Raw genomic sequence first — 22493 nt, 5'->3', positions numbered from 1 at the left:
CTGGCGCGTGCTGCTGACCGAGATAACCTAGGGTGTGTTTGGTTCAGGAGTGAGCTGGAACGGAGCCGTACCGCTTCTTGTTTGGTTCCCGAGCGCCAGAACGGAGCCATTCCGCGAAGAGAATATTCCCCAATGATTCGGGACGGCTCCATCCCGAAAAAATTGGTCGAACGCAGCCATCCCACTTGGACGGCGCCTCACGCCGTGATGGGGAGCGCCAGGCGTGCGGGCCTGTCGGCGCCCTCTCGGGCCGCGGCGGGGGCGAGAGGCGGAGGAGGGCTCGGGCGCCTCGGGCCGCGGCGGGGGCGAGAGGCGGCGGAGGGCCTCGTTGGCGCCTGCTCGAGCCGCGGCGGAGGGCCTCGGCCGTGCCCTTCTCGAGCCCCGGCGGCGGGCGAGAGGCCGCGTAGGGCCTTAGCGGCGGCGGCTCGGCGGACCGGCGGACCCGGGGCAGAGGTCCGGAACGGCGGAGGTGCTGGTCGGCAGCGGCGGAGCGGACCCGGCGCGGTGCCGCGGCGACCGGGGCGCAGTGGCGCGACGTACCGGAGCTGCCCCCGGTGGCGAGGATGAGCAGCGGGATGGGAGGCGCGCGAGCAGAAGCTCAAGCTCGAGGAGGAAGACAACCTGACGAGTGGGACCCACAGACGGAGGCTGATGGATCTAAAATTTCTGTTATCCTATTTCTCCAACCAAACATGAAATGGAATCGCTCCGTCCTCCAACCAAACAGCTCTTATGAGAGCCGCTCCATTCTAAAAAATAAGAATGGAACCGCTCCGTTCAGCTCGCTCCTGAACCAAACACACCCCTATTAACCTAGCACAGTAGTACGTCTGAAACCTTGTGGGTGAAGACCTTGCTTTTCCTTCGTCCTTTCTAGATGAACCTTTGAGGAACTAACCTTTTGGTTACCTGGCGAAGGATCCTTCTTGACACGAGTTTTCTGAACCTTACGTGTGCAATTTGCAGCTAGTCGTCCTTCACGGCAACGTTGTCACACATCACTGTTACTGTTTGCATACACCCACCGGGAATAATAAAATATAAAAATATGACAAAATTTTGATCGAGCGATCGTTTTCTGTTGGGTCCCAATGATCGAGCCGCGGTTATGCTGCAGATAAGGCCATGATGACAGCGACGGATGTCCTACATCTCCTGCCAACTCCCTTATTTGTCTCCTCTCTAAGGGCTAGTTTGGCAGCCCAAATTCCCGCCGGGATCCCGACCTTTTCCCTGGGCACGAGGCCCACGTGGAAATTTGACTCGGGCTAAACTTCCCCGCTGTTTGGAAGCCCATGCCGGGGGGCAGGCAACCCGACCCTCGCGTTTTCCCCGGGGAGGCTCGTCCCCACCTCTTGGGTCCGGGTGCGTCATCCCCGTCCTCTCGCGAGCGGCGCCAGGCGAGCGCTCCGGCTCCTGCTCCGCTTTCCCTGCTTTTGGTGCCGCTCCACCTCCGCTCCTTGGCGCTGCTGCTCCGCCCCCGCCCCCCTCAACCTCGTCCAGACGCCACCTCTGCAGCTCCCCGTTGGTGACGCCGCTCCGCCTCCGCACCCCTCGGCTTTCGATCTGCGACGACGCCACCACTTCGGTCGCCGCCTCCACAGCCACCACGATGTCTCCACTTCATCTTCCTCCTCGTCATACGTGAGTTCTTCCTCTCCTCTCCTATATTCCTAGGGTTTGATCTCCTCTCTCCTGATTCCTAGATCTTGTATAGACCTTAGTGATTTCTCGTCTGATTGGCTGTCATCTCCAAGAATCACAACCTGCGGATCACTTCACTCGACATTGTTGGCCCAGGTAAGCTCCTGTTCTGGTTGCTGAGGAAAATCACTTTACATTGGTTCCTTGTATGGGTAGTACCGATTGAATGACAGATTCTTCAGTTTCTGTTTTATCATGTTGTCCTGCTGCTGCATTGCTTTGTCTAATTTGATTAGCTCACATCAGCTGTAGATCGATGATCCTGCATCAATAATCAATTACTGTGGTGATAAACCAGTGAACAATTCTATGGAAGATTCTTTGCTGGTTAAAATAGGTTGTTGTTTCTTTTTTCTTGTTTCGATTGTTTAGAGGACAGAGCAAGGGAGACCCTGGAGAGAGTGATGCCGCAGGCGCTGCTCAAGGCGCGCCGAAGATAATAAATCATGTGCGCCGTCTGCTTGGCCGTAGCAGGCGTCAACCATCCAATCGATCAGCAGAGAATGCTGGATTGGCTCAGGTCTGTCTAGCTCCAGCATTTATGTCCAGTCTAATGAAGCCAATTCAGTCAGAAAACTGCAATCTTGCTTCAGTTATAACTCAGAAACTGAATTTGACCAGACAGTTTTCTCCCAGGGAAATTTCACAAGGCCATGTCAAGCTGTTTGTCGAGAACGACATTGTGGCAGCATTAGCAAGTGGAACCATGAGCAAGCTAAACGGGTGTGTGCTGATCGCAGGGACAGGACAATAGCTTATGGGTTCACCAGTGACGGCAGGGAAGCCCGAGTAGCAGGTGCAGGGCCGGTTCTAGGTTACTGTGGCAGGTTAGTCAAGAGGGCTACGCTTTCTTATGTTTATGACAGTAATACAAGAGAGCTGAATTTGTAGAAGCTGATTCATATCCACTCTGTGTGGCTGCTACTGGTGAATTTGTTTAACCGGTTTATGTGGCATTTCATATGCAGCCACGAGCGGAGACGACCTGATGGATTTGGTCCTGGGCGTGGGTCTTGACTCAAGGATCTTGTCTAGCTGTAGCACTTTAGCGCGGCTGGTGGATCGTCAAGATCCACAAGGTAAGCTTGCTGCTCCCACGAGTCCCTTTGTTTGTTATATCCCGATACAAATTGTTGTTGGGTTGTGCAGTCAATGAGCCTGTCATCTTCTTCTGCCAAGAAATTCTGTTTTTTATTTTCTCTCTCTCTTTTTTTACAAAATTCAGCTTCCTATTAGTTAGTGTGGTTGACATGCTAGCATCTTAGTTGATGGTGCAGTTATCATGTATGGTTCAGTTAACTAGTATGGAGTAGTTCAGAGTACTGGTTTGGTCAAGCAGAGCCTAGATGTCACTGTTTGGATGCCTCGTAATATGCCTTCTCTTTGGTCAAGCAGAGCCGAGAGATGTCACAGAACATACCATCAGATGATCACATATTCATTCTATGGCCCTATGACATTGCAGACCATGTGTGCATGTGTGCATGGCATCGGTGCAGTGGCACCTGTGCAAGGCAAAAACCAGAACCTGTTATTGCGTGGGCTCTGAAACTCAAAGATAGAAGTACTTGTTTGTTAACAAAAATTACTTACCCGTATTTACTTGAGTTGCTGACCTTTGCAGCTTCTGGATTAAAAATATATATGCTTTCTTTGACTTCCTGTTCTTTAACATGGACAAATATAAATATAACTTGCAAGCTTTATCTGATCATTTTTTTAGACCTTTTTCAGCGGTGACTCCATTATTATTGATCTAATTGCAGATGTCTACCAACTAGAGGCTGGATTACACGAAGCAGAGGCTTCTTGAGGGACTCAACTAGCTTTGTATCTATGTCTATCATGGTTAGATAGCTGGCTTCTAAATTTGTAACGCACAGCAAACTATCCTTTTTATGTCTCTAGCATCAGCTGAGCGGATGTTTTTCTACATTTGTATCGGCTGAAATTTGGTAATTTCTCGTAGATTGATTTGTATAAATTTCTAGAAAATATCATGTATGTGATGGCCTGATGACTTGGTGATAGATTTTTCATGTTTATCAGCATGTCATCCAAATGTCCTAATCATGTAAAAAAGTGATGCTATTAACTTAGAATTACTAATATATGTCATGTATTCTTGGTTGGTATGTTTTTTTTAAAAAAAGAGCATGCATGGTGCCATGACGGTGGTACAGTTGCCCCCACATGCCACAGGGCTGCCCCGCGTCGTCAGAACCAAATTAATCCTTGCGTCAGACCACACTCTTGCCTCCAAACAGCGACCGGGAGCGGGGGCCGGCGCTGCCCTCCGGTGGAGGGGGATTTCCAACTCCAAATTAATCCCCGTGGATCAATTTTCCCAGAGTTAATAACCCACGAGCTGCCAAACTAGCCCTAAACATACCTTAACCCGCGCAAATTCCTATCGTCCTGTTAAAGCCGACACGCCAGACCTCGACGCGTCCTTGCCACTGCCAGCCGGCGAGTCCGCGGTGGACCGTACGGGAGGAGTCCACCCGGGCTGCAGCCTGCCCGTGCCCGTTGCCGCAGTGATGGGTGTGCTCGGGCGGTGCCCATGTGCTCCACGAGCGTCCCTGCTGCCCCCTCGCGTGCCCCGCATTACGGCGGACAGCTCCGACACGAGAACGCGACTGGAGCTCCATCACTGTCCACCGTGAGACCGGACGTGCCAGCCAGCCACGAAGACCTTCTCCGGCAAACCTGCAAGGCGAAGCGCCGAAGCTGCTACTCGCTGTCACCGCGTCACAGGCCGTGCGATACGGTCCACGTGGCTGCCCGGAACCACTAACCACCAACTACCTCTCTCGCGACGGTGCCGAGCAGCAAACCGACAGAAAGAAGTTTCGCCCATGCCGGAAACACCGACACGCGATGCGACGGCCACGCGCGGGGAGCCACGCCCCCCCCCCCCCCCCCCCCCCCCCCCCCCGCCTGCCTGCTGGGTTCGGTCCGGCGGCTAACGCCTAACGGCGCGCATCGCACGGTCGGATCAGATCGGCTCCGTTCGATCCGCCCGCTCGCCGCACCAAGCGACAGAGAAGCAGAGTCCCGCCCGCCAACGCAGAGACTGGAGGTAAAAGAAATCCCGGGGGACCACGTCGGAGCCAGCAGTCGCGGACGCGAGCGAGGGAGGCGGACCACGCTAGAACCCTCTCTGCGGCTCTACCTACGCGCCCCCCTCCTCCGCCTCTCCGTCGGCTCGTCGCCTCCGCCCACTCGACGCCGGCCGGCCTAGGGGCTCCCGCCGCATCGATGGGGGCGGGCACCAATGGCCTGGCCAACGGCGCGGCCAGGGGGGAGCGCGCGGGGGACGGGACTGCGGTGTTCCGGGGCACGGCCTACTCGCCGCTGCCGACCGCGGTGGCGCTCGCGCTCTGGCTCGGGGCCATCCACTTCAACGCCTTCCTCGTCCTCGCCTCGCTCTTCCTCTTCCCGCGCCGCGTCGCCGCGCTGTACGCCCCGCCCCTCCTCCGCGGCCCCCTTCGATGCTAGCTCCTCATTCTTTGTTGGCGCTGCAGGGTGCTGGCCACGCAGCTCTTCTTCATGTTCGTGCCCGTCAGTGACAGGAGCAGATTGGGCCGCAGGATCGCCAGGTTCTCCCCCCTCTAATTGACCGATTCGCTTCCTGCTGTATATTCCGTCCCCCCTGGATTGCTGAATCGGAGGACGCGCGCCGCATCTGCAGGTTCATAAGCAGGTACGTGATTGGGTATTTTCCCGTCACTTTGCACGTGGAGGACTACGACGCCTTCGATCCCAGCAGAGCTTACGGTGAGCTCATCTTCACCATTTCGTTTCCGTTCAAGTCCTCGTATCTTGCCTTTTCAGTAGAGATTCCTAAAGCCGTATAAGAGGGGGAGGGGGGGGGGGGGAGCAGAGAAGTTGGGCGTCTTTAACAGAACAGCTGGATTGTTGGTTTACTGGTTGTGTTGTTTTCAGTGTTCGGTTATGAGCCTCATTCTGTTTTGCCCATCGCTGTCGGGATCCTCGGGGACCTTGTTGGATTCATGCCGCTACCAAAGACGAAGATTCTTGCAAGCAGTGCGGTGAGAGATTCCCATCAATATTAGCTTGCAAGAAGTACATTATCAATATCTTTCTGAATTCAATCACTTTTCTTCGAAAGACCTGAATTCCATCGCTTGGTGATCGGATTGTAGCTCTGTTCTCACCCGGTAGTTTGGTTGGCTTTAGGTGTTCTATACCCCATTCCTAAGGCAAATATGGACATGGTTGGGGTTGGCTCCTGCATCAAGGAAGAGTTTCTACTCCTACCTTGGAGCTGGTTATAGCTGTATTATAGTGCCCGGAGGTGTGCAGGAAATACTTCATATGGATCACGATTCAGAGGTTTGCTTTGTATCCTCTTGTATTTTTATTAGTATTTGCATTCTATTTTTTATTCTGGTAATTTGTGCTGCACCACTTAGTGCTGAATGATAAGGTAACATATTAACTGAATAATGAATTATCCTTGCAATTGGCAGGTTGCTTTTCTTAAATCAAGAAAAGGTTTTGTTAAGATAGCTATCGAGATGGGTAGCCCTGTAGTCCCTGTTTTTGCTTTCGGGCAGGTAACATCATTTCTTTTAGCTTGCGATATACAGTATTATTGTAATATATTTACACTTAAACATCACCCAAGCAAGCAACTAAGGAAAAAATAACTCTTAACAAACTAAGAGTGGCTTGTCAATGTTAACCCTAAATGGCCATTTCATATTCTTCATACCTTCCAGTAAATTCAGAGCTTCAATTTATGTCCTTGATTCAATTTCCTGTTGTTGGGACAGAGTTACGTATACAAATGGTGGAGACCAGGTGGCAAGTTAATTGTCAAGATTGCCAGAGCAATCAAATTTTCTCCAATCATCTTCTGGGGCAAATTGGGGTAACTCTCTGCATTACAACTCTCTTTGTGTTTGCTCTGCATATTTGATTTATGTAACTGTAATAGATTTTCTGTTTAATCGCCATTCTGGTACTCAAGAGTTTTAAAGAGTCTAATGCGCAATCTAATGCAGAACTCCCATCCCTTTTGCTACACCAATGCATGTGGTTGTTGGAAGGCCAATTGAGGTTGTAAAGAACCCTCACCCTACCCCTGATGAGGTAAAGGAACCTTCGGAGCAATCTAAGTAGGAAAACTTTTCAGGATATGCTATATACAATTTAGATGTGGAGAATTTACTGATACAATTAGCAAAGGTGTTCTAAAGTGCATTTTGTTCTGGTGTTAACAGATAAATGAAGTCCACAAGCAATTTGTCGTTGCGATGCAGGAGCTATTTGAGAAATACAAGACCAGAACTGGATACCCCGATCTCCAGTTAAGAGTTCTATGATGACACGATGTTCCAACCAAAAGTTCTTACGAGCTTGGTTTAAGGCCCATTTTTCAATTCCTCGTAGCATTTGAGCTATAATGTTTTCAACCGAAGATCCCTCATCAGAGTTCAGTAGCACCAAATGTACAAGTTTGCAACAGCAGCTTAGCTAGGATGCTGTGTGGTATTTTGGTGCTCTCGTGGAATGCCTCATGAGACTTGGATGCAAAGATACGCATTGGTTTGCATCTGTTTACTAACAGAAAAACTTAGTAGCAGTATCAGGTTCATTAAACCTCGAAGTCTGCATGTGAAGAGAAAATTATAGTTTTGGTAATGGCATGTTGACAAAAGACCTGAATAACCTGTACATATTTCATTTCGCACACCTTTCACGGACCCTGTTGCATTATATTACCACTGCTTGGTCCAAAAAGAACAGGAGTGTTCCACAAAACACTGGCGCACATTAACAGTGTAGCACGCATTAGTTCCGCTAACATCATGGGATTCTCATCCGGTGATTTTATTTTGGAAGAGGGCTCTACACTCGGCACCACCCAGCACAGAGCAGAGAGCAGTACATAACTAAACCACACCTGACCTGGGACATACAACACTAGAAATTTGGTACAGACGAGTGACGAAGCGGAGGAAGCTCTCAGGAAAGCACCACAGCTAGGTCCTCCAGAGTTAGCTCCAAAGGCTGGTGAATGAAGACAACACGATGAGTCGACGATGACTGCAGACTGATACAGGACTGGATACACTTGGGCAAGTGCGTGGTGACTTGGGACACACAAACTTGATGTCTCAGATGAATAGTCATATGAAGGCCATGATGGCTAATTCCCAATGGATTAATCCATCTTACAGATGCTGGACTCCATTCCAGCATATGCTATATCTCCATGACCATGAGACGTCAGATACAGGATCAACATGGCTGCATCCGTCGTTTCATGCTCCATCACGATCACGGACACATTTCTACATAGGATGTAAACCGAGCGAAACTGCAAGAGCAGCCCTCGCTCTTGGACCATTTGCCCCCACCCATAGGGACAACCTCATGATTTCCAGGTACATCTGTTGACCATGATAACGACAACCTGCATGTTTTTTTCATCACAAACATGAATCAGCAGTAGTCAATTGCAGGAAATAAGTGTCTCAAAACAGAATGGCAATTGACAACAAATAAAAAGGCACAAATCACTGTGAAAGATCTGTAGTCCTGATGCAAAGAGTTTCCATTCTTGTGGCAACAGATTCACATAAACAAACTGATTTTTCTAAGCTTCAACTAGCTCCACAGATCTCTGGGGAATAATTAATATAGTTCTCGGTAGATAAATTATACACGATGGATGGACTGTATCTAAAATCAGGAGCTAGAAGAGATCGGTAGCATTATTGAACTCTAGTTCCTTTTCCTCATCTTAGCTGAGTTAAATGGACTTTTTCTTATTTCCATAAATAATCATGATAATGGAAGTGGGATATAACCTCATTTTTTCTTAAAAAAGGATATAACAAATGGGTTTTCTTTTTAAATCGATTTGCATAAGCATCTTGCGTCTAAATTTTGTAGCTAGTAAGAACATTTCTTCCTATCCTTTTGCGGGAGTTCCATCCAACTTTTCATTGAAAACGGAACAAACAGATACTAAACAAGACTTAGTCCGCGATTTCAGCAGATTACGGAGTACAGCAATGAGCAGACAAGGAAAGACATGCAAAAAAAAAAACTATGTATGGTACCCTATGGTAAATCACAACAGGGGACCCTATGGCCTATTTCGAATCCATGTGTGTGCCACTAAGGAGTAAGGACAGGAAACCAGACAAGGTTGTACCTTATGAATGCAAGGATGATTTCTTGCCAGGTAAGAGCATATGCTGCGAGTAGGGCAACACTGCTCTTTTTAGTCCTGCTGCAATCTAAGGGTACCTGCCAGGAACCAAAAAGAAGTCTCAATTGTTGTCGAAAAAAAAGATGACCTAAAAAAAGAGTAAAGAAGATGATAAAATGCAGATAAAGCAAACCTCAAGGTACAAATGTTTGGGTGCACAGTTCAGCTTGCTCTTTGATCAGAAACACTAGCTTGTGTAAACTGAGGAGAGTGGGCTGGAATGATTAGATGTGGGTGTGCGGGAATAGGTGCTGCTGCAAAAGACAATTAATGCAGGATTATTCACAAACAGAGAAAATAGAAAACCCGAAAATGTTAAGAAACATATTCAGCTTTGTTTACGTTAGCATGATTTTGGTGTAAGAGAATATATGGGTATTTTAAATGCTGAATAAATATAGCTATCAAGTCATGACTTGCTCCAATTGAATAAACAGGCACTACAGGTACAGGAAATCTTAAGTCGGAGGGGAAAGAACCAATTTTACACCCTAGGGATGCAATGAAACCACAATGATCTTCCTGTACCAAGCATTCTGGGCCTTTCTGGACCTTATGAATTTAGCTTGAAAACTGTTAAGACATGCAACCTTATTTTTCAAGTAACTATATGGTCCAGAAAGATTGAAAGCAAAGAAGCATGTTAAGAAATTGTTTAGAAAAGACCTAACAACCCTATTTGTCATGTAATTAGTCAAACAAAGAATTTGTAGAACAGCCATAAAATAAATATTTTTTAGAAAAGGTATCTGACCATAAAATGATAGAATGTGGACAAGTAAAGCTATTTTCTTGGTCCGAATAAAACTGCAATCTAGCTAATATGAAATATGTCTAGGATGAGCATGTGATGTTGCACATAAACTTAAAACTATCAAGGATGCACACAGATAGCACATGCTTTTTTAAAAGGTGCCAAGCATATCATATTTTCTAAGACACAAAGCCTCCTGTACTGCAGCACAAGATTAAGAAGAGCACATTACCTACTAAAAAGGGAGTCTGAATGGAAGGCCGAGCAGTTGGTGATGCATTGCTGAAGTTCGATCCAGTGAGCTGCACATATTGATTTCCAGGCATGTTGTAACCCTGAACTGACAAATAACCACTGCCCCCACCAGAAATGGATGGACCCAATTGGCTAAATGGTTGGTTGGATGCATTTGCTGCAGCTGAGACTCCGTATATCGGAATATTTTGCTGACCGGCGTATGGGTTCAATGTACCCTACATGGAGAATGAGAGAACATGTGTCAGAACAGGCAATGGTTTGTGGGCTCTCTTATGCTGCACAAGAGTGTCAAAAGCTGGTAATTTTTCACACTTCAACCTGTGGATAGATGTATTCGGCCCCATATGAAGTGTAACTGCAAAAGGAAGAAAACGGAAAACTGAATGCACTTCTATTGGCTTTCAAACAGTCATATTGTGTTCTATGGACATAGACAGATGAGATCATTTCATCATTTCAAATGGGAGATACCATATGCAGAAGCTAAGTAAATAACACTGTATATCATACATTACCATCCAAAAGTAAGTGCAAGATATTTCAACATTTAGTTACAATGAATGTTACATTGGGAAGCTTAATGAGCGTTGAGTCATGTGATATAAAATATCTTACCTGTACTGGGGAACTGGGAATCCTTGGCAGTACCCAAGTGGAAGCGGTCGGTGCTGGCCATAACCCCCTAGATAAAAGCCCCTTGGAACCGAGACACCAAAGTAGGACCCAGCTGATCTTGGCCGCCCTATAAAAAAAATATTGCAGACTGTCATTACCAAAGTTGAAATACATAAAGTCACCTCCAGAAGAGCAACTCTGTGAATTGATTAATACGCAACTACAAGGAAATAATTGTACTCTTGATATGCCTCGGAGAATAAGCATGTCATAACTAGTAAGTAGTGACAAAATACATGAACACCACAGTCCACAGGCATAAGTCACAAGTGACATGTGGGTACTTGTGCTAACATGAATGCCTGCTCGGTACTGCTTTCTGCTTGATCTGTAATGCGATGACATTAGACAAGGTGAGAAGGCTTAGCTCTTTCCCTTACATACTTATGTTGCTTAAAATGGACAGTTGAACTCCACAGTAAGAAATTAAGGGGGTGCAGCTAATCAACTCAGTTCATAGATAACGGCAGTGTGTTCAACTTGTCGGCAAGCAATACTGTCTGGTAAAGTAACTTCGAAATGTGCTCGCAAAAAACAAGCAAAGTGCAAAGCAGTAGCGAGTAGAAGAGTACCAAAGGGCACGGGATGCTGGGCTCGACCAAGCGACGCCAGGTTACAATTGGCCCGCCTGCCGTCGATCACCGGCGTGGGGTCCTCGCAGGCCTTCCTCGCCGACTCGGGTTCACGGAACGTCACCTGCGGAGAAGGGTGAGCAAAATATCAAAACACAGCTACCCACGATACCAGCAAAAATCAACACCCAGAGGCGAAAATTAGCAGCGCAAAGGAGTGGAATCAAGGCACCGACGAATCCGTAGCCCTTGGAGCGGCCGGAGTGGCGGTCGGTGATGACGACGGCCTCGAGGATGTCCCCGCAGCGCTCGTAGAAGTGGCGGAGCCTGTCGCTGTTGGTCTCCCAGGCGAGCCCGCCGACGAAGACCTTGGTGTGGGTGGTGTCCGCGAAGGACGAGGGCGACGCGAGCGGGTGCAGCCCCGAGCTGGAGCTCGACGCCGACGCCGACCCGGACGCCGACCCCGCGTGCTGCTGCTGCTGCTGCAGAGCCATCGTGAACACGGATCGGCAGGCCTGGGGAGAGAGGAACCGGATGGAACCTTCGCCGCCGCGACCCCCGCCTCCTCCTCCTCCCTGCGGCGCGAGGGGATTGGGGGCGCGGGGTGGAAGGCGCGAGCGGAGTGAATCGGCGGGTGGGATGTGTGGGAACGAAAAGGCGGAGGGCGGAGGGCGGAGGCGGCGGCGAGGGGAAAGGGAGGATTGCGACTGGGGCCCGGGTTTTCGCGTTCCGCTGGCGCGCTGGTCTGCTTGTGCTACGGGAACCCAGCACATTTCGGCTGCCGGGACCCGGGGCGGCATTATTTTTCGCGGAACGGCGACGGCGACGACGACGACGTGATCTTTCAAACGGATCGCGTGGTTGTTGCGAAATGGAGTGGGTGCGCGGTGTTGTGGTAGTTTCAGAAGGCCAAAATTTGAATCACAGTGGGCAGGTAAGAAGTGTGCGTCATCAGTTAGTGTTTATCTCAATCAATTACGTAGACATGTACTGAGTGTGTATGCACGTGCAAGGATTATTGATGGATTCATCGCAATGTCTTGAAGGGTATGGAAATAATATGGTATAGAATGTGCTAGGAAATCTACGCTTTTTTCGAATAAAGTCGAAGTATTCGTGATAGCAGTTGTTTGGAACAATTAAATGCAAGAGAGCCAATTTAGGATGCTTTTGCATTTTTCAGCCAAAGCTTTGTTTAGCATGGCGAGGCAAACTAGATCATTCGAGCTATAATTCTGCACTTCTCTTTTTTATGGTGTTAGTTCTACTATGAAATGATGAAGGCAATTACATATTGATTGCCCATTAATACTAATGCGAGAGAGATATTTTGGGGCAAGGTTTAGGTTACATCGCGCCTTACATAATGCCAATCCTAATGGAAGATTTTATATTATTCTTTTTCAAGAGTGCACGTCAGCAAAATAGTAATGAGATCATCATTAGAACTCATCGATACATTATTTCATTTTGTTATTTCATATGCTAGATGACATTTAATTTCATGGCTCATCAAGACTTAGAAATTAAAACCGTATCTAGGTGGTTTCGTAAATTTTTCCCTTTTCTCTCCTCTTTACTTATTAGCTAGCCATATCATAAAAAATACTACATTTTTTTAGTATTACTACTCTCACTTAATTTTTTAGATATACTACTATGAAAATATCTTTAAATAAGAAGCTGGCAGACATATACCTCTTCATATATTGATGAGTTAAATTAAAGTAGATTATCCTACCTATATTTGTAACCAGAGACCATGCAAATGAAATTTGGTCATTTGTTTTGCGCCTGTTACGAAGTGAGGAGTCTCCATTGCTTGCTTTCAAGGAGTGAACTTACCAGCTATATCAAACCAACGATAATGATAACCCAACATTAAATGTGTGTGACGATGCTACGACAAGACAACTAGGCCCTATTTAGTTGGTGAAAAGTTGTTGGTTTTGATACTGTAGCACATTTTCGTTGTTACTTGATAAATAATGTCTAATTATAGATTAATTAAGCTTAAAAGATTTATCTCGTGCTAATCAGTTAGACTAGGTAATTAGTTATTTTTTTTCAACTGCATTTAGTGCTCCATACATGTGTCTGAATATTCAATGTGACGGGTACTGTAGAAATTTTTTTAGGAACTAAACATGACCTATGTAGTGTAAGCCAATTGTCACCGGAAGGGAGGAGTGTGGCGTTAGCGGTGTCGATCAACCTGCTAATGGTCTGGGGTGGAACCAGTTCCAACGGTTTGTGCTTCACTTGGTATGCTATTAGTTTGGTGGGAAATGGGGAGATTTTTTAAATAGTTCGGTTGGGTTTGGTTTGCTAGAAAATTTGGTTTAGATCGGTTTGGTCTGGGCTTTACTGGGCTTTAGCGAGCTGAAGGTCAGAACTCACGCGGTGCTCTGTTGTAAGAACCTCCACAGGCCATCGCAGACGAGTCACGTGGTGGTGTGGTCCCGGAAGCAGTTCGACGTGTCGGTGGTGAGAGGGACGATGGGGTTGTAGCTGGGCTGGTCCTGGTCCACTCGCGGAGGAGTGTCCCGCAGGTTCTTGAGGAACGTGATGTTATACCAGGAAATAGAATGAGAGAACCGAGGAGCAGCAACCAGCACCACGATCATTTCTCCGGTAGAAACCAGCTAATGTTTACGGTTCAGTTTGGTTTTGGTTCAAAAAGACCGCTACATCGGTTTGATTTGGTTTTTGAGATATGTAGTTTGGTCAGGTGAGATTTGATTGGTGAGTAGAAAAAGAAACAATTTGGTTTGGGTATGGTGCGGTTCTCACACCATTAGCAGATTGAGGTGTCGATCATTTTGAGCAGGAAAATGGGACCAGTTATACATGGAACGTGATGGAAGAACCATGAACTCATGAAGTAGCAGGGAGTATTGTCGAACGGTGCTGCCAGCAAGCTAGTGGTCGGGTCGAAGCCTACAAGCAGGATCCGGAGAGATTTTCAGTAAATAAGCCCACTGGGATCCTGTCGGCACTCTGTAGTAGGATACCCACTTCTACTGCAGCAAGGCAGGACCCGCGTAGTTATCCGTAACTACGCGCAAAGAACGGAGCAGCCAGGCCCCACGGGTCAGGCCCTTTCCTCACCAGACCAACGGCCCCGGACCCGTTCCCTGCTTGGGGATAGGTTCGGAAACGCCATGTGTCCCTAAGGAAAGGAAGCTCCGAGCTGACAGCCGAGGCCTCGGACCCCCAGGGGGGTCCGGGACCTCCTGCGTCCATCCGGACCTCCCATACTGCGTGTGGGTCCGGAGTCGCCACGTGTCCCGGAGGCACGAGTTCGAGTGCGAACCTTCTGCTGGAAGACTCGTCCGCCTACCGCATTCAATGCTGGTGGTTGAGGCGTGCTCTGCCACCACAGCACGCGGGGCAGCCTTGGTCAGGCCCACTGTGTATCGCGTATTACCAAGATACACAGTGCAGCCGCACCCGCGCAGAGCCCGTCTGCCGCATTAATTGGATACGACGGCACGACACTTTTTCATCATGCCACCTACCCCGCAAGCTACACGACCCGCTCAGCTACGTGGCTGGCGACGCCGCTGGCTACACCTGGCGCTGTTTCGACAAGACAGCGTCTGGACATGCTGAACGGGGGACTCCAGGAGCAGGCAAAGATATCCGGAGAAAGATCTCTTTTGCCTGCGACGCCATAATGTATGAACAGTACGTTATTTTATACTACAACACTGGACCCACTTGTCGGGGTCCCAGCAGCTTGTACGCGCCTCCCTTGAGATATAAAAGAGAAGCGCTCGCTGTACAGAAAGAAGAACACACACAGGCTCGCTCAGGCACTCGCAGACTCTCTCGAGGCAAGGCAATACAACTCATAGTGGACGTAGGGTATTACGCTCCGGCGGCCCGAACCACTCTAAATCATTGGTGTTCATCGTGTTCTTGAGCGAGATCGAACTAGGACTAGCTAACCCCCGAGTACACACCCTCTGGGCTAGGACGGGTGCCTTTCACCACCCGGCTGTGGTTTGCAGCACCAGGACAGACCCAACTCGGGCGGTGAGAGGGCAGGCAAGCTACTCATAACGTAATTTGTTTCAGGGAAAAAAAAAGAAAGTTGCCACCACAATTATATTCCGTATATAACATCAAAATGAAACGGATCCTCTGTATCTGTATATCTGTATACCAGCCACAGAATATTATAGCTACGCAGAGAACAGTCATGCGTCTTGCGTCACGCGCGACGACCGGGGGCCCCAACAGCAAGTCAGCAACAAATGGCCATGAAGGCGAGGCCGAAACGACAAGTCTGACCAAACTTCCCCTCGAGCACCCGCCCCGCCCTCTGCTTGCGAGGAAAGGCGTGTTTGGTTTACCCGTGAAAAAGTTTTGATGAAAACTTTTTAGTATTTTGACCATCAATTAAGAGTATTAAATAAAATCTAATTCCAAAATTACTTTCACAACTATAGTACTGTAGCAATTGCTTTAGCTAATGAGACCTTTGACTGTACGATCAGTGAATAATTGAGCGCGGCCACTGTAGCATCACTGTAGCTAATTAAGACGGAACTTGAGTCATTAGATTCGTCTCGAAAAATTACACTTATCTTTGAAAAAATTTTGCAAATAGATTTCATTTAGTACTCTATGCGGATATTTATTTTTTTTTGAAATTGTGATGTGATACCAAACATGACCAAAGAAAGGAAACAGCCGGGCACCCCGGGGCGGCGGCGCAGGCCCCGTGCCCGCCCCCCTCCCCCTGTCCGCTCCTCTCGTTCCCCGTCACGCCGAACATCTGAGCACCCCCGCGCGGCCGCGCCGAAACAACCCCCCCTCCCGCCCGCCGCTGCGCTGCGCGTTCCATGCACACCAGAGGGCCACAACCCCGCGGCCGTCCGATCCCCAGCCGACCGCGCGCGCCCTCCCGCTCCGCACCACCAGCGGCACGCGCGGCACACAACAAGATCGCACGCGACGCGACCCTCCCCCGGCTCGCACTCGTAACCCCCCCCCGGCGCCCCTCCCTCTCCCTCCGACCAGTGACCACCGCGGCGCCGGTGGCCGGATAAGCTCGCCAGGCCGACAGAGCGGCGGATGGACGCGCGACGGGTCGGAGGCCGCATCGCGGCGGCGCGGAGGGCGCTCGCGGCGGGGGGCTCGCTGCCCGTCCCCGTGTTGCGGATCACCAACGGCCTGGCGATGATCTCGCTCGTGCTCTCCTCCTGCGACCTGCTCCGCCTCTGCAGCGACAGGAGCCGCCCGCTCGGCTTCCCGCTCGGCGGCCGCGAGTTCGCCACCGTGCTGTGCCAGCTCGCCTCCGTCGTCTACCTCCTCAGCCTCTTCGGCGCCCCCTCCGGCTCCGGGCACCCCAAGGCCCCCGCCAGCGACGACGAGGGCGCCGGCTCCCCGCGCCGGGCTCGCGCCGCCGACGCCGACGCGCCTGCGGCAATGCATGCCGGCGTGGAGGGCGGGGACGACGAGGAGATCGTCGCGACTGTGGTGTCCGGGGCGCTGCCGTCGCACCACCTGGAGTCGAGCCTCGGGGACTGCCGCCGCGCGGCCAGGCTGCGGCGGGAGGCGCTCCGGCGGGTCACGGGGCGGGGCGTCGAGGGGCTCCCGTTCGACGGGATGGACTACCAGGCCATCCTGGGGCAATGCTGCGAGATGCCCGTCGGCTACGTGCAGGTACCGGTGGGGGTCGCCGGCCCGCTGCTCCTGGATGGGCGCCAGTACCACGTCCCCTTGGCCACCACCGAGGGATGTCTCGTCGCCAGCGTCAACCGCGGGTGCAGGGCCATCGCCGCGTCCGGGGGCGCCGTGAGCGTGCTGCTCCGGGATGCCATGTCCCGCGCGCCCGTCGTCAAGCTGCCGTCCGCCAAGAGGGCCGCGGAGCTCAAGTCGTTCGTGGAGGCAGCTGCCAATTTTGAGACTTTGGCTTCTTTCTTCAATAGGTATGCGTCCTTCTCCAGTAGTTGCATGTAGATTCTAATGCTTACTTAAAATGGGATATGAAATTGCTTGGCTATTTATATACTATACATGAAGCCTTGGAGTAGTGATACCGTGATTGTTAAAAGTGTAGTATTCTGTCGGTACCTCAGAACTGGGTACCCCCTCTTGCCATGTCAAGACTCGTGTAGTTATCAGTAACTACGCCCTAAGGAGCTGAGCAGCCGGACCCCTGCGGTCCGGCTCCATCTCACCAGACCAACGGTACCGAACCCGCTTCCCGCTCGGGGCAGGTCCGGTGTCGTCACGTGTCCTGGAGAAGAAAGCGCTCAGGTCAAAATGGCTGGGGGCCCGGACCCCCCACGGGGTCCCGAACCCCCACGTACTATCCGGACCCCTCAGCGAGGAGAGAACAGACACCCCACCCGGGGGGTCCGGAGCCGCCACATGTCCGAAGGTGGCGGCACGCGCGCGCGGCCGCGACGCTTCCCCAGGAAGGCTCACCCACCTACCGCATTCAATGCGGAAGGCGAAGGTGCGCTCTGCTGGAGAGCCCGAGGTGACTTTTGCCAGGCTGTACTGTTGACCGCGCGTTACCAAGACACACAGTACAGCCGCTGGTACCACCCATGCCACGCTCGTCAGTCTGCTATGCCAGCCAGACACGACAGCTCGACGACGGAGTATCATAACTCCTACGCGGTAGACCCATAGTCTACGTCGCAACCTACTCTGCCTCAACAGGCGCCTCGCCGATGGGACAAGACCCCCTCGGTCAGAGAGTCTACAGGACGAAGAAGCGTATCCGGCAAGAGATCCTCCAACACTGTAACACCATTAGAATCTGTCTAGTATAGTATACATCTTTGTTGGGCCCACTTGTCGGGGTCCAACGCCTGTGTACGCGTCCCCCTTTGGTCTATAAAAGGGAGACGCCCGTTAGAGGATGACAGAGGTCGAAAGAGGGACCTGAGGGCAGAGGATAGACTCATCCTTAAACCCAAGAGCAATACAACACGCAGTGGACGTAGGGTATTACGCTCCGGCGGGCCGAACCACTAACTCCTGGTGTGTTCTTGTGTCCTTGCTCCATGGGTAGATCTGAAGAATAGCTTGCACCTCCCCGGGTAACCACCCTCTGAGGTTAGGCGGATGCTTTCTGCCACCCGGCCGTGGCCCCTATCCAGAGCCACGACATATTCTTTTGGTGCATCTTTAAGTTTCTTGTGTGCTGTTTGAGTATTGTTGTGATGTTTATGGTCAGAACTGCATGGCATCATTATTTTAAGGTCAGGTGATTGCCCACAAAAGGAAGTGCCCCTTTTCTTATTTGGTTGATGACAGGAGGGGAGCCCACAGCTTATTAGCTTACTCCAATTTCAACATGCACTGGGGCAACAGCAGTTGCCTCCTATTATGGTATCAACATCATTATGATTCCTAATTTTCCGGGATTTGTTATCGGTTACTTGCAAATGATGCCAGTTTATGCTTTCTGAATTGTTGTCCTTGAATTATCGTGTTGCGTTCACCCAATCGCAGGATATTTGTGAATGATGCCAATTTATATTCTTAATTGTTGACCTTGAATTGTCGTGTTGCGTTCGTCGAAACTGTAGGGAATGTCAAACGGTTTGTCCATCATTCTGTTTCAACTATTGGCATGGGGGCTCAACGGCACATGGTTATGGTAGTAAATTTGACATATGTCCTTAGAAAGGCTTTTGATCCTTGAAACTGGTTCCCTTCCTTCATAGCCCTAAATTATTGTCGGTTTCGGCAAGTTATAATGAGCTTTGCCATCTGTTGTAGTGTGTCATGCAAAACAGCAAAAGCGCTGGTTAATTGCTGGTTCTTGTCACTAGAAGCTTTTGATTCTGTTGTTTTGCAGACTTGTGGAGCTTTAGGTTATTTTTGGTTTACATTAGCCTGCATATAACTCAGGTCCTGATTTATGTTGTGGTTCCCTGTTGTTTCAAAATATTGAGAAATTATGGAGGATATTTTCTCGGTTTTTCTTCTAAACTATGGCCATGTAGACATCCTATCAACATATTCTACATTAGTATTTGTTTGATGGGTAAGCATTCACGGTTATCTGGTCTTTCTATAACATTTAGTGATTAGCATATCAAGAATGTTGTGTTTTAGTGTTTAAATTGCTGCATCTTTAGTTAAGACTTAAGAATGTATCTCATACTCTTTAATGTTCTTTCTCACATTGCTTTATGCCAAATATGGTATTTCACTGCTACAATTCTTTTATTGACCCATTACATTTTCCTTCATTTCTCTATATAATTTTTTTTACTTCAGTTTTTCAAAGTTTGCCAAATTGGCACATGTTCCTCTGGTTTGAAGCATAGGTTGTAATTGATGTTTATTCGTATTGTATGATTATTTTCATCCTTATGTTGTAGCAAGTTCAATGATTTTCCTAAACAACTCGAACTAGCTGTGCATCCAAAATTGCATGTGTTTGTAATCTGTATGTGATGTGGTCTCATAGGTTACACATTTTTTTCCACTCTTTTGAAGTATATACTGAAATTATGCATTGTAGGTTTGCATCTTTCGAGGTTGCAGACATTTTTATCATTCTAGCTGTGCATTTGAAACTTAGTCTAATAATACCATTTGTGGTCGTAGCAGTCTAGCAAATGACGAACGACCTGTTTGTGACATTTGCTGATTTGTACTTCCTTTAGAAGACTGTTCGTGACGAACGACCTAGCTGTTGAGATTTCCCCATCAATAGCTTATCATATGCTATCATACTTTTTTCATATCAGACGTTCAGTTCTACATGAATCATATGGATGGTTGTATGAGGGACACATTCCTCGGACAGTTTTTCAAAAAAAACAAAAAAGGAGATAATTATTTTTCTTGTTTACTTGTGCATGCTTGTTTGCATCTTTGCAATATTTATATGTTGCAGTGCTTGCTTTCTTAACAAATCCAATAACAATTCATATAAAAGGTAATCATCTTTATCAGTTAGAGGTGACATCCAAATTATTTTATGTCCACAGGTCTAGCAGATTTGGCAGGCTTCAGGGTATTCGGTGTGCACTCGCTGGTAGGAACCTTTACATTAGGTTCACTTGTAGCACCGGAGATGCAATGGGAATGAATATGGTGTCAAAAGGTGTTGAGAATGTCTTGGGCTACCTGCAGAATGATTTCCCCGACATGGATCTCATCAGCCTGTCTGGTTTGATTCTTCCCTTCTTTTATATGACAAAGAAAAGCTAGTTTTGCACTGTTTCAATAAAGCTAGCATATGATTTATTACACAAGTAAACACAATGTCAGTTTGAACTCCTTACTAGTAATGTTAAGCATGAATTGGTGATGGAAATGTTTCATCGATGGATGGAAAATACATCTTTTTTGTCGGTTCTGGGAAAGTGTCATGTTACCTAAGGGAAGTGCGTTTGGGCACCAGATTGTTTGATAAGTTTTCAATTTGCAGTCCCCTCTCTAGAGCTCAAGTTTAGAACAAACTGCTCTGCTCACGAGGCGGTAGTGAATTTATTAGTATGCATCTGCCTCGGAGCGAACTTGTTCTGAGGCTGAGCACCTTTAGTTATTATGCCACTTTGTCTTATTCAGTGCAAGTGTGCAACCTTAACCTGAGGAAAGTGTGTTTCTGTACCAGACTGTGCTGAATCTAGGATTTTCATGTTGCTATCTATATTTTTCTATCCACTCCCTAAAGCTCAAGTGTAAAAGGCAAACTGCTTTACTTATAGTAAAAAAACTAGTGAGGTACTGAGTTCTGGTTTCCATCTGACATGGAGCAAAACTGTTGCAATTATCATGAGCTTATCAGTATTTCCCCCCTGTCATGGTATCCACCTTTACGTTTTTTGTTAAACATCAGGTAATTACTGTTCAGACAAGAAACCTACAGCAGTAAACTGGATAGAAGGTCGTGGGAAATCTGTTGTTTGTGAGGCTACAATCAAAGGAGGGGTTGTGCAGAGTGTTCTTAAGACCACTGTGCAAAAACTCGTCGAGCTTAACATTATAAAAAATCTTGCTGGATCAGCTGTAGCTGGAGCTCTTGGAGGTTTCAATGCCCATGCTAGCAATATCGTAACTGCCCTATTCATTGCTACGGGGCAGGATCCTGCACAAAATGTTGAAAGCTCACAATGCATAACCATGTTGGAGGCAGTGAATGATGGAGACGACCTTCACATATCTGTGACCATGCCTTCCATTGAGGTACTATGATTTAATGTGTTCTCTGTTTAAGATTATAGCATAGTCTATCACTAGTATACAGTTCCACTAGAATTATGAAATCACCAACCGAATGATCCTTCCATTGAGGTTCGTTTAGGTGCTGTATTTTGTATTAATAGCCTGTCTTAGTAACCTTTCCGTGTTAATACGGTTCATATTTTTCTCAGGTAGGTACTATTGGAGGTGGCACTTGTCTTGCCTCACAGGCCTCTTGTCTGAACCTGCTCGGTGTCAGGGGTCCGAACTGCGACTCGCCTGGGGCAAATGCTAAGCTTCTGGCTACCATTGTCGCTGGCAGCGTGCTCGCTGGTGAGCTCTCTCTCCTGGCGGCCCTTGCTGCCGGCCAACTTGTCAACAGCCACTTGAAGTACAACCGATCAAGTAAAGATGTTGCTACTTGCTAGTGCTGCTTCTTGAGCATATATAGCAGCTCTGTTGGATCCTCCAAGGCTCCAAATGACATGTTCAGACAGCAATTGCCCGAGTCAGATCGTAGGCAAATCAGACAAGTCAGAAGTCAGAAGTCAGACTGATTGTACAGAGTGCTGAGCTGCTGATAAGCGAGCAGGTCCTAACAACAAGCGCAACCTGTTCGACTGCCCTGTTAGAGAACACCTAACAGATTATGCAGCTTCTGACTGTAACTTCTGTTTGTAACCGTTCAAACATCTAGTTCTTTTTCTGTTTCCTTTGGATAGCAGAAGATCAGATTAATACTCTTTTCTCTTTTGTGCAGAATAGTAATTTGCCAATTATGTTATATATAGTGTGAGAATTGGCGCAAATTCTCTGTTCGATGTCTGCAGTTTTGCTTCCAGACGCTGGTTTCCTGAAACGGGTGCTCTGCACCTGTCGAGGGCACGCTCCTGGAGTTCAGGTTCGGATGATCGAATCAGAAGTGCCGTCTGTTGCCACTTGCGAGGCACTTGCTTTGCTTAGTTGCTTTCCGTGAGAAGCCGAACATGCTCCAGTTACTTGAGCACAAGGATTTGCAAGTTACATGCTCAAGAGAATTCAGGTCACAGAATTCAAGAGGAATTCTTATCTATTTCGATGCCTCCTGTCGTTGTCAACGAATATA

The 22493-nt window shown here is 48.4% G+C and overlaps 3 protein-coding genes across 4 annotated transcripts; 2 read left to right on the top strand and 1 right to left on the bottom strand.

Annotated features, from left to right (window-relative positions):
* Positions 1-4819: 4819 nt before the first annotated feature.
* LOC120650141 (diacylglycerol O-acyltransferase 2D-like) lies at positions 4820-7428 on the top strand. The gene is made up of 9 exons (XM_039927168.1): positions 4820-5165; positions 5232-5306; positions 5399-5484; positions 5653-5759; positions 5908-6063; positions 6201-6287; positions 6507-6604; positions 6738-6825; positions 6957-7428. The coding sequence occupies exons 1-9, from the start codon at positions 4966-4968 to the stop codon at positions 7056-7058; spliced, it is 999 nt and encodes a 332-aa protein (XP_039783102.1). The 5' UTR covers positions 4820-4965; the 3' UTR covers positions 7059-7428.
* On the bottom strand, positions 7420-11934 carry LOC120650133 (RNA-binding protein 24-B-like). 2 transcript variants are annotated; one of them, XM_039927157.1, is made up of 8 exons: positions 11452-11934; positions 11216-11339; positions 10584-10710; positions 10287-10323; positions 9943-10183; positions 9090-9210; positions 8900-8994; positions 7420-8152 (listed from the first exon to the last, which is right to left on the bottom strand). In XM_039927157.1, exons 1-6 carry the CDS (start codon positions 11707-11709, stop codon positions 9119-9121), a joined length of 879 nt encoding a protein of 292 aa, XP_039783091.1. In that variant the 5' UTR covers positions 11710-11934; the 3' UTR covers positions 7420-8152; positions 8900-8994; positions 9090-9118. The 2 variants fall into 2 exon arrangements, with proteins under 2 accessions (XP_039783091.1, XP_039783092.1); XM_039927158.1 differs by having other exon boundaries at positions 9090-9207; positions 11452-11925.
* A 4169-nt stretch (positions 11935-16103) lies between these two features.
* LOC120650124 (3-hydroxy-3-methylglutaryl-coenzyme A reductase 1-like) lies at positions 16104-22197 on the top strand. Its single transcript, XM_039927148.1, has 4 exons — positions 16104-17157; positions 20191-20372; positions 21045-21391; positions 21580-22197. Exons 1-4 carry the CDS (start codon positions 16301-16303, stop codon positions 21814-21816), a joined length of 1623 nt encoding a protein of 540 aa, XP_039783082.1. The 5' UTR covers positions 16104-16300; the 3' UTR covers positions 21817-22197.
* Positions 22198-22493: the final 296 nt, after the last annotated feature.

This window comes from Panicum virgatum, chromosome 1K, assembly GCF_016808335.1.
Source record: "Panicum virgatum strain AP13 chromosome 1K, P.virgatum_v5, whole genome shotgun sequence".
Lineage (NCBI taxonomy): Eukaryota > Viridiplantae > Streptophyta > Magnoliopsida > Poales > Poaceae > Panicum > Panicum virgatum.
Note: the sequence above shows the minus strand (reverse complement) of the source record. Positions and strands in the feature narration are given on the sequence as shown.

What these genes read in the sequence shown, in the direction of transcription:
- LOC120650141 (XM_039927168.1), top strand. Translation starts at nt 4,966, where the DNA reads ATGGGGGCGGGCACCAATGGCCTGGCCAACGGCGCGGCCAGGGGGGAG. An exon ending in TTGGGCCGCAGGATCGCCAG is followed by an intron (nt 5,307 to 5,398) that starts GTTCTCCCCCCT and finishes CCGCATCTGCAG; the next exon opens with GTTCATAAGCAGGTACGTGA. An exon ending in CTCACCCTACCCCTGATGAG is followed by an intron (nt 6,826 to 6,956) that starts GTAAAGGAACCT and finishes TGGTGTTAACAG; the next exon opens with ATAAATGAAGTCCACAAGCA.
- LOC120650133 (XM_039927157.1), bottom strand. Translation starts at nt 11,709, where the DNA reads ATGGCTCTGCAGCAGCAGCAGCAGCACGCGGGGTCGGCGTCCGGGTCG. An exon ending in GCTCCAAGGGCTACGGATTC is followed by an intron (nt 11,340 to 11,451) that starts GTCGGTGCCTTG and finishes CCTTCTCCGCAG; the next exon opens with GTGACGTTCCGTGAACCCGA. An exon ending in CCGAATACATCTATCCACAG is followed by an intron (nt 10,184 to 10,286) that starts GTTGAAGTGTGA and finishes TTCTCCATGTAG; the next exon opens with GGTACATTGAACCCATACGC.
- LOC120650124 (XM_039927148.1), top strand. Translation starts at nt 16,301, where the DNA reads ATGGACGCGCGACGGGTCGGAGGCCGCATCGCGGCGGCGCGGAGGGCG. An exon ending in GGATCTCATCAGCCTGTCTG is followed by an intron (nt 20,373 to 21,044) that starts GTTTGATTCTTC and finishes GTTAAACATCAG; the next exon opens with GTAATTACTGTTCAGACAAG. An exon ending in TGACCATGCCTTCCATTGAG is followed by an intron (nt 21,392 to 21,579) that starts GTACTATGATTT and finishes TATTTTTCTCAG; the next exon opens with GTAGGTACTATTGGAGGTGG.